The 10,856-nt window shown below is 45.4% G+C and overlaps 1 protein-coding gene across 5 annotated transcripts in view; it reads right to left on the reverse strand.

Annotated features, from left to right (window-relative positions):
- Positions 1-1,030: 1,030 nt before the first annotated feature.
- LOC140418952 (uncharacterized) overlaps positions 1,031-10,856 on the reverse strand; it is a 42,435-nt gene continuing 32,609 nt past the window's right edge. Inside the window, exons 1-2 of one of the 5 annotated variants that reach the window (XM_072502632.1) lie at positions 10,628-10,686; positions 1,031-4,980 (exon numbers count right to left, since the gene is read on the reverse strand). In XM_072502632.1, coding sequence (XP_072358733.1) covers positions 3,469-4,809 — 1,341 coding nt within the window. In that variant the 5' untranslated portion in view covers positions 4,810-4,980; positions 10,628-10,686 and the 3' untranslated portion in view covers positions 1,031-3,468. The other 4 variants (XM_072502635.1, XM_072502634.1, XM_072502633.1 and 1 more) reach the window with 4 other exon arrangements.

The raw sequence follows: 10,856 nt of genomic DNA on the forward strand, positions 1-10,856 counted from the left end.
ATAAAAACCCGAGGATCACTTGTCATCACAGAATCCTAGACATTTACAGCACAGAGGCCATTCAGCCCATTGTGTCTGTGTTGGCTGAAAATTCCTTATCCAGTCTAATCCCACTTTCCACTTCTTGGTCTGTAGCCTGCAGGTCACAGAAACTCCACATCAGGGTGTCTTTAAATGTGATGAGGGTTTCTGTCTCTACCTCCCTTTCATTCAGAGTTCCAGATCCCCACCACACCCCTGGGTGAAGAAAATCCTCAATTCCCCTCTAATCCTTCCTACAGATACTTAAATCGCTGCCTCCAGGTTACTGATCTGTCTGTTAATGAAATAGGTCCTTCTGCCGTCTGATCCACTATATCTGGGACCCTCATAATTTTATGCACCTCAATTAAATGCCCACTCAGCCTCCTCTGTTCCACAGAAAACAATCCCAGTCAATCCAATCTTTCCTCAGTTAAAATTCCCCAATCCTGGAAACATCCAGATAAATCTCTTCCGTACTCTCTCCAGTACAATCACATTCTTCCTGTAATGTGGTGACCAGAACTGTACTCAGTAGTCTAGCTGTGATATAACTCGTGTTTTTTAGTTCCAGAATAACCATTCTCTAACCTTTCATTGGCATCAATGTGATGGAAACTGACAGCTGCAACCTGTCAGCATTTGAAAGATATTTACAAATGATTTGAGTTACTTACAGCTGGGATCTTAGCACAGGGCTAAATTGCTGGCTTTGAAAGCAGACCAAGGCAGGCCAGCAGCACGGTTCAATTCCCGTAACAGCCTCCCCGAACAGGCGCTGGAATGTGGCGACTAGGGGCTTTTCACAGTAACTTCATTTGAAGCCTACTTGTGACAATAAGCGATTTTCATTTCATTTCATTCATTCGAGGTGTTTGATAACAGACTTTCTCCTGTGAATATCCAGCTGGAGTTTTGCGCCTTGATGTGTTTCCTTGTTCATCTTGTTGCCTCTAAACATTGAATCTTGTGGTTTCAGACACCAGAGAATCAAACTCCCAACAACAGATTGTCTTTTACTGATTTTATTAATAGCTCTGCAATAAAACAGACAGAGTCAAATCCTTACATAGTTCCTGGTCCTCAGTGAAATACTTAAATAATGAGTTTTACATGTACTTCATATGTTCCACAGGAAACTAAGGACATTTGGTATGTCCACATTGACTCTTGCCAATTTTTACAGATGCACCATAGAAAGCTTTCTGCTGCATCACAGCTTGGTATGGTAACTGATCGGCCCAAGACCGTTCCTTCATAGGTGGATTAACCATGCTCAATTGTCCCTCAGTTTCCAGAAAAGATGCTTAGGTTAGGAGTTATTAAGATAGAGAAGGGGAGTGGGCTTGGGCTGAGTGTTATTCCAGAGGGTCGGTGCAAACTCGATGGGCTGAATGGCCTCCATTTGCACTGGAGCGATTTTAACTAGAGAGAGACGTGAACACAGCCCAGGACGTCACGTGAACCTGCCTCCCACCCACTGACTCTGTCTACACCTCCCGCTGCCTTGGGAAAGTGGGCAGCATAGGGGCTTTTCACAGTAAGTTCATACTTGTGACAATAAAGGATCATAATCAAAGACCCCTCCCATCTGGGATATTCTCTCTTCCATCAGGCAGAAGATACAAAAGTTTGAGATCACGCACCAACAGATTCATAAACAGCTTCTTACCCGCTGCTGCCAGACTCCTAAACGACCCTCTTACGGACTGAACTCATCTCTTCACACATCTTCTCTGGTGTAGCACCATACTCTATACGGTTCACCCGATGTCTGTGTATTTACATTGTATCTATTGTATGCCCAACGTTTTTCATGTATGGACGATCTGACTGGACTGTATGCAGAACAATAATTTTCATTGTACCTTGGTACATGTGACAATAAATGTAAATCTATTTCTGAGCCTGTAATATAGGAATGGTGTATAGGTCTGTAACTGTAATATAATTTTCTTTTTTTAAATTTAGAGTACCCAATTCATTTTTTCCAATTAAGGGGCAATTTTGCGTTGCCAATCCACCTACCTTGAGCATCTTTGGGTTGTGGGGGTGAGACGCATGCAAACACAGGGAGAATGTACAAACTCCAATTGTAATATAATTTTAATTCAATATTCCTTCTTTTAATATCCCGTCCACCATTTCCCTGTCACCTAATTAATTTATTAACTGTTGTTATCACAGGATTGTCTCAGATTTCCATTGTTTTAGCTGGATTCCTTCGTCCAAATCTGAATTTTATGTACCTTACACTGCAATTCTGCCTTTAGGCTGTGAACTCGATGCCCCATCCAATGAAGGTAAGCATTATATATGTTTTCTTGACTACCTTGTCCACTTGTGTTGCCACCTTCAAAGATTTTAAGGTGATTGGAGGAAGGTATAGGGGAGATGTCAGAGGTAGGTTCTTTACGCAGAGAGTGGTGGGTGTGTGGAGTGCACTGCCAGCAGAGGTGGTAGTCAGAGTCATTAGGGACATTTAAGGGACTCTTAGACAGGCACATGGACAGCAGTAAATTGAAGGGGTAAAGGTTAGGATAAATGGGCGGCACAACATCGTGAGCTGAAGGGCCTGTATTGTCCTGTACTGTTCTATGTTCTATCTGTGGACCTGCACGCCCAGATCTCTCTGACTTTCTATATTCCTAAGAGTTTTGCAATTTACGGTCCCCTCGATGTTAGACTTACCAAAATGCATTACCTGACATTTGTCCAGATTAAATTCCATTTGCCATTTCTCTGCGAGATGCTCTGAGACACCAGTCAGTCTTACAACACCAAATTGAAGCCTACTTGTGACAATAAGCGATTATTGAAAGAGGCCCCTTCGGCCCATCGTGCCTGTGCCAGCCATCAAGCACCGATTATTCTAATCCCATTTTCCAGCACTTGATCCATAGTATTGTATGTGCTGACGTTTTAAGTGCTGACCTAAATGCTTCTTAAATGTTGTGAGGGTTCCCGCCTCGAGCACCCTTTCAGGTAGTGAGTTCCAGATTCCCACCACCCTCTGTGTGAAAACGTTTCTCCTCAAATCCCCTCAATCTCCTGCTCCTTACCATAAAAATCTGCTTCGTGGTTACTGACTCCTCTATTAAGGGAAAAGGTTTCTTTCTATCCACTCTATGTTCCTCATAATTTTGGACACTTTAATAAAATTCCCCCCCCCAGTCGCACAGCCTTCTCTGCTGTAAGGAAAACAACCCCAACCTGACCAGCCTCTCTTCACAGCTGAAGCGCTCCAGTCCATGCAATGAGTTCAGTATCTGAAAGTGATTAACAGACAGGGTTTTGTTTTATTGATCACTGGGAATGTTAGTGATACTTCTGTGGATCCCAAGGCCAGGAGAGGCACTCTGGAAGGTATGGGGAGCTGGGACTTATCCATGAGAGTAACTGGAAGATTGAGACTGAAATAATCTAGAGTTAGAAAGTAGAAAAGGTTCAATCCTGGGTGTGATTCGCAACAGGAACAACAGAATTCAACTTTTCTGGTAACGTGTGAAGTTTCTGGTGTCTCAGCAGGTTGGATGACTGAGTAAATCTCTTCTCACACACAGAGCAGGTGAGCAGCTTCTTCCTGGTGTGAACTCTCCGGTGTTTCAGCAGATCGAATGACTGAATAAATCTCTTCCCACAAACAGAGCAGGTGAACGGCCTCTTCCCAGTGTGGATGTGGTCGTGTCTCCGGAGGCTGGACAACTCAGGGAAAGCCTTCCCACACACGGAGCAGATAAACGGCTTCTCCCCGGTGTGAACAAGCTGGTGTCTCTGCAGGTGGTGTAAACTAGTAAATCCCTTCCCACATACGTGACAAAGATACCGCCTCTCCCCGGTGTGAACTTGCTCATGTATCAAAACCTGGGACAAACGAGAGAAACTCTTCCCACACACAAAGCAGGTGAATGGCCTCTCCCCGGTGTGAACTCGCTTGTGTGCGCGCAGGGCAGCTGACTGAGTAAATCTCTTCGCACACACAGAGCAAGAGAATGGCCTCTCCCCGGTGTGAACCGTTTTGTGCATCAAAAGGTAGGCTGAACGAGTGAATCCCTTCCCACACTCGGAGCAGGTGTATGGCCTCTCTCCAGTGTGAGTCCTTTTGTGTATCACAAGGTCAGATGAGCAACTGTATGCCTTCCCACACATGGAACAGGTGAATGGTCTCTCCCCAGTGTGAACTTGCTTGTGTCTCCGAAGGTGGAATGAATGAGCAAATCTCTTCCCACACACAGAGCAGGGAAACGGCCTCTCCCCGGTGTGAGTGCGCTGGTGTCTCAGCAGATTAAAGTTTCTTTTAAAAGTCTTCTCACACTCTGAGCATTTCAAAGGTCTCTTGTTGGAGTGAATGAGCTGGTGCTCAGTGTAGTGGGAGGACTGAGTGAATCTCTTTCCATACTGAGAGCTGCTGAATGGCCTGTCCTTGTTGTGAACTTGCTGGTGCTCAATGAGATGCACTGACTCAGTGAATAACTCCCCACAGTGGGAGCAGCTGAATGGTCTCTCATGTGTGTGAAGGAGCTGGTGCTCCGCGAGGCGGGAGGACTGGCTGAATCTCTTCTGACAGTGTGAGCAGCTGAATGGTCTGGCATCAGTGTGAACTCGCTGGTATTGGACCAGTTCCTTGGAGGTATCAGAGCCATCCCCAGAATCAGAGCTTTGAAGAGGCTCCTCATCAATATGATCGAGTTGGTGAGCCAGCAGGTTGGACGAACACATGAATTTCTTCCCACACACGGAGCAGGTGAACGGACTCTCGCTATTGCGAGCTCGCTGTCGTGTCAGCATGTTTACAGCTGTATCAATCCCTTCCCACACACGGAGCAGGCGAACGGACTCTTACCAATTTCCAGCTGAGACATCAATTAAATTCCTTCAGATCCCGATGAATCGATTGACTCCGTCAGACCTGACAACTGGTTTGATTTTCCGGACTGCAAATCCTCCTCTTCTATTACCCTGTAAAATAATTTACAATTAATTACAAAGAATATATGATACATAATTGGCCATTCGGCCCATCTGGTATGTACTAGTTTCTGCTCCACACAAGACTCCCCTCATTCTGCTGACCTCATCTCAGCTTGAGAGTTTCGCATTCTGATCCCATTTCTCTCTCAGGTCCTCATTTAGTTTCCTGGTAAAAGCAACTCAGTTATTTATGTCAACCACTTCCAGCCTTAGTGAACTACACATTTTAGCAACTGTTTGAAGAAAGGATTATTTCCTATTTTTCTTTGGGATTTATTAGTCTCTATTGTGTTCCAGAGACGTTGTAGTGCAGCAGTAGATTACCCTGACTCTGAACCAGAAGCTCTGGGTTCCAGTCCCACTCTAGGAGTTGATGACCAAGGAAAGCGTGTTCATAACTTGGCCAAACAGACTGAATATCAAGAAAAGTAAAATCCTGTGGATGCTGGAATCTGAAACAGAGACAGAGAATACTGGAAAACTCAACAGGTCTGGCAGCATCTGTGGAGAGTGAAAATAGAGTTATCGTTTTGAGTCTGTATGACTCTTCTTCATAGCATCAGCCTGTAAATCTTTCCAACAGACACCAACAGCAGATGACAGGAGTGAGAGAGGTTCCTGGTCAGCCACATGATGGAATGAAGTTGGAGCCTCCCCATCTCAATCCTCAGCTCCAACCCAGTTAAAGACCTATATCAGAAGAGACAAACAATTCTCTTGGTTTCAGTTTGCTGTGTTTAAATCCTCCCCTTCTAACCCCCTGCAAAAGGAGTTTCCAGAATCCATCCCTGTTCATCCAGGATAGAAATTCACAACATTCTCTCCTCCTGATGACAGGACAGAGAGCACCACACATGCGCCCTGCTGCACATTGCCCCCTATAAAGATGGCGGCTGTGCATGCACACGATTATCATTGCCTCCCATAAAGATGGTGGCCGTTCACTCGGGCCTGGTGAATCGCTATTTGTTCTCAGACATGTTGGGCCAAAGGGCCTCTTTCTGTGCTGTAAAACTCTATCACTCTCTGATGTTGCCTGGGCAGTGGCGGTCCCAGCACTGATCCTTATGGCGCATCACTCAATAAATCTTGCCAATCTCAAAAAGACGCATTGTGCCTAATCTCTGCTTTCTGTCATAGTGTCAGAGTTTTACAGCATACGAAGAGGCTCTTCAGCCCATTGTGTCTGTGCTGGCCATCAAACACCTATTTATTCCAATCCCATTTTCCTGTACTTCGTCCGCAGCCTTGTAGCTACGGCATTTCAAGTGCTCATTTAAACACTTCTTAAATGTGGAGGGTTCCTGTCTCTATCACCCTTTCACACAGAGTTCCAGATTCCCACATTCCTCTGGGTGATAAAGATTTTCCTCAAATCCCCACAAAATGTTCTGCACCTGACCTTAAATCTGTGCCGCTGGCTATTGATCCCTCTAAGGGGAAAATGTTCTTATTATTCTCATAATATGGTATTTTCACATCAGTGACAGAAGTCAATGCTCAGTTTGGAGATAACTCCCATATCTCCGGTTCTCAAACACTTGGTTAACAAATGAGATAAAGCCAAATCTTTAAACGGCAAAGTCGTTAATTCAAATTGTCACCGTGCCATCTGTGGGCTAACTTACGTCTTCTACATAATTTATATTCCTGCCTATCTTTGTGTCATCAGCAAATTTGATAACCATCCCAGCCGTCCAAGTCATTTGTTAGTTTTCTAACACGATACTCTGATTGTTCGTGATGATTTCATGGTTCTCACCGTTACCCGGGTTCATTTTGTACCCATTCCCGTCCATCACTGACCTTGAGGCACTTTACCCCCACCCTGATTCTCCATCCCATCAGAGAGAACTTAGTGACAGACTTCAGATTCAGTCATTCAATGTCAGGTCTGACGGGCCAACATGTACCAAGAGGCACAATCAACCCCATCTAATAAACGTTATGTAATAAGCATTGATGTTAATAACTGGGAAGAGTTTTCTCCTAATCAGTTACTATAGCAACAACTTGTCCATCGAGCTTGAACACATTTGAGTTCCAAAACCTTAATGAAGAGGCAAAGAGGGAGCAAATCCAGTTCACTGAATCCCACTGTGCATGGGTCATCCTGCCCCACAGTTCCAAGATCTGTGGGTTGAGAATCACCTTCTCCAGTCACATGAAGACAAATAAGAGAAATACGTGACTCTCAGCAGTTATCACCCTCGAAAGGAGGAGCAGCCGACAACCTCACAACAGAGACGGAGGCAGTCAGGAAGGTGTGACAGTCGATGGGACTTTGTGTTTGAACAGTTCAACTGGAATTCCATCCTTGCCGGGTGCCTTTCTGCTTGCTCAGCAAACAATGGGCTTTTCCAACTCAAATGATGAGGGTTCCTTGTGCAACTCAACCATGACGGGAAGCTGTAGGAGAATCAAACAGAGACTGGGAGATGTCTGTCTCACAGGGATACAGCTCACAGTCATGTTCAACCCAGTGGGACATCTGTTTACTTCTGTCAGTAAGAACTTCACAATCTGACAATTTCAGGGCAGCAACTTTGGTGACTGTAGGACAAAGCGCCCTTAGTCACATCAGACTCAGCACATCTATTTCCATTGTCACAGGCAGTTTGGAATTATTGATGTCGGCTGATCCAATGTTTATTTCCACAGTATCCCCCTGCTTTTTACACATCCATCCTGGTTATTTTCAAGTGTTCTAGCTGTCGGGTTTATGTTGTACATCAGGTACAGATGTCATCTCTGCTGAGTACGTCTCAAAACCGGTCTTTGTTGTGGGTTCCACCTTTACCAAATGTTGCTGCTGCTGTGTCAGAAATGATTCAACTCAGCGACTTCCAAACTTCATCAGTAACAATGTTGATGTGCCTGTTCGGAATTTCATTGCATAATGGATATGCCACTCTGAAGAAGGCAGTAAGAATGATCAGGAAAGATTAATCAAGAGTTTCCCATCGGAGATGTTAATTAGCAGAACATTTCAGAAACTGAACTGTAGATTTTGCATCACAGACAAATTTAGGATTCAAGTAAAAAGTTGATATTTATTCTCAACAAGTTTCTGTTGAGAGTTCTTGAATGAAAAAGAAAGATCACAGGTGGTGCTTTTAAAAAGGGGCATTGCAGCCCAAACATCTCTAGAATATAAAACTGCAGCCAGTTAAAGGGATAGTCAACATCAACAGAATCAAACCAGATATTGTCAGACTATCAATCCTGGATGTGATTAGCAGCAGCAAAACAGCAGATTCCAGTCCCTGCACTCACTTGTGAACTCGCTGGTGTCTCAGCAGGTGTTGTGACTGAGAGAATCCTGCTCCACACAAGGAGCAGGTGAACCGTCTCCCTCTAGTGTGATCCCACTGATGTGTCAGCAGTTGGGATGACCAAGGGAATCCCTTCCCACACACGGAGCAGGTGAACGGCTTCTCCCCAGTGTGAGTACGTTGGTGCTCACTGAGGTCAGCTGACTGACTGAAACCTTCTCCACAGGTGGTGCACCTGAATGGATCCTCATTTGTGTGCATTTGGTGGTGTGACTGGAGGGTGAATATCTGAGTGAATCCCTCCCCACACACAAAGCAAATGAATGGTTTCTGACCCGTGTGAATTCGCTGGTGTTCAGTGAGCATGGATAAGGACTTGAATTTCTCTTCACAGGTTGTGCAGCTGAATGGCTTCTTCTCAGTGTGAATGCGCTGGTGTAACCGAACATAAGAACTAGGAACAGGAGTAGGCCATCTTGCCCCTCGAGCCTGCTCCGCCATTTAATGAGATCATGGCTGATCTTTGTGGACTCAGTTCCACTCTCCGGCCCGTACACCATATCCCTGAATCCCTTTATTCTTTAGAAAGGTATCTATCTTTTTCTTAAAAACGTTTAAAGAAGGAGCCTCCACTGCTTCACTGGGCAAGGAATTCCAGAGATTCACAACTCTTTGGGTGAAGAAGTTCCTCCTACACTCTGTCCTAAAGGCCAGATAACCGGCCAGATAACTGAGTGAATCCTCTCTCACATATTGAACAGCTGAATGGCCTTTCCCTAGTGTGAACGCATCGATGGATTTCCAACCGGGATGAAGAATCAAATCCTCTATCACATTTCCACGGTTTCTCCATGTACCAGTTTCCCTGTTTCTCTCAAGTTTGGACAATCAGTTGAAGCTTTGTCCACACACACAGAACATGTGCACGGTTTGTCCCTGCTGTGATGTTTTTTTTTTTTAAAAACAGGCTGTTTCACTGGTTAAAGCTCTTTCTACAGCCAGTGTACTGGAACACTCCCACTCCAGTGTGTGTCTTGATGTTTTTCCAGTCACACTGATGGTTGAAAATGAAATGAAAGAAATGAAAATCGCTTATTGTCACAAGTAGGCTTCAATGAAGTTACTGTGAAAAGCCCCTAGTCACCACATTCCGGCGCCTGTTCGGGGAGGCTGTTACAGGAATTGAACCGTGCTGCTGGCCTACCTTGGTCTGCTTTCAAAACCAGTGATTTAGCCCAGTGTGCTAAACAGCCCTATTGAATTGGTGTTACACTGACACAACATGCAAACATTTCTCCTTCCAAATTCAAAGACTGATGATATTCACACCGTGGTGAATCAGTGACTCTGTAAGATCATGCTGTGATGTTCAGTTTGAGCTTCCTGTTTGTAAATCCACCCATTATAATGCCCCGGAAAAGGAGTTTACAAAACTTTAAATACAGGAAAGAAATTCTGAACATGCAATTTTATTTTCCATGAAGCATGTTTTCCTCACTTGTGCCTGCAAAATAATAAATCCTAATCCCATGCATTCTCCCGGTGCTGGAATGCAGATCTCCGGGTGATTAATCATACCATATTTTAGACGATAGTCCTGTATTTGAGTCCACTGTCCCAGGCTGCTTGGATGCTATTTGTCCAACACATTGGACCTTTGTCAAGGCATAGAAATTTACCCTTTACTGTTTGTGTTTCAGCAGGTCTGGCCTCCGCTCTGGCAGAATCCCATCCGCCACTCACATGGTCTTCCAGGACAGGTTGTGCCTTCATTTTCACCATGAGATTGGACAGCCCACCAAACCCAGCACACCATGGTCTCTATTCCAATCCTTACAATTTATCCCCTTCATTCTGGCTGGGTTCAGTTCTCAACTCCCTCTGTGCAGAGTGCGGATAAAACCAATTCATCACCATTTTCCCTCCTGGTCATTGGAACCCTGAAACCCCGCCCACTCCGGGCTGTTCCACCAAGAAGATCGCATGTGAAGCAAACAAGGGTTCTGAAGGGTTTACTCCAGCTCACAATGCCCAAGGACTGATTGACGGCAGGTACCGACCAATAGGAAGAGGGGGCGGATCTGGAGGACCGAACACGAGCGGCTGATCCTCCAACCAATCAGAGTGAATGGATGGGGCAGAGCCTTGGGCTCTGTCTGCGCATGCGCCAGGCTAAACACATGCTCCCGAGAAAATGGCGGCCGTTAAGTCGGGCCTGTTTCGGGGAAAAGCCCGAGCAGCTTTCGCCGGTTCAAATGCCGTATCTGAGCTTCGTAAATGGGGGTTTCAGGCCTATGCGGTGTGTTTATGAAGCCGCCGGAACAACCCACCGCCGGCTTTAATCATCCCTCAGGACTCACCCGGCGGTACCGCACAGCCAAAACTTTCAACACAACCTCTTCAATGCTGAGCAATGAACGAAACTGCGCATGCTCCAGTTTATAATGAGGGACGTCCGTGTCTAGCCCCGCCCCTCACTTACTCCGATTGGTTGGAGGTGTAGCCGCTCCACTAGGTCCTCCAGACTCGCCCATTGCACCCTATTGGTCTAGAGCTACCGTCAATCATTCTCGGCCATTGTGAATTGGA

The sequence above is a fragment of the Scyliorhinus torazame genome, chromosome 5 (genome assembly GCF_047496885.1).
Source record: "Scyliorhinus torazame isolate Kashiwa2021f chromosome 5, sScyTor2.1, whole genome shotgun sequence".
Lineage (NCBI taxonomy): Eukaryota > Metazoa > Chordata > Chondrichthyes > Carcharhiniformes > Scyliorhinidae > Scyliorhinus > Scyliorhinus torazame.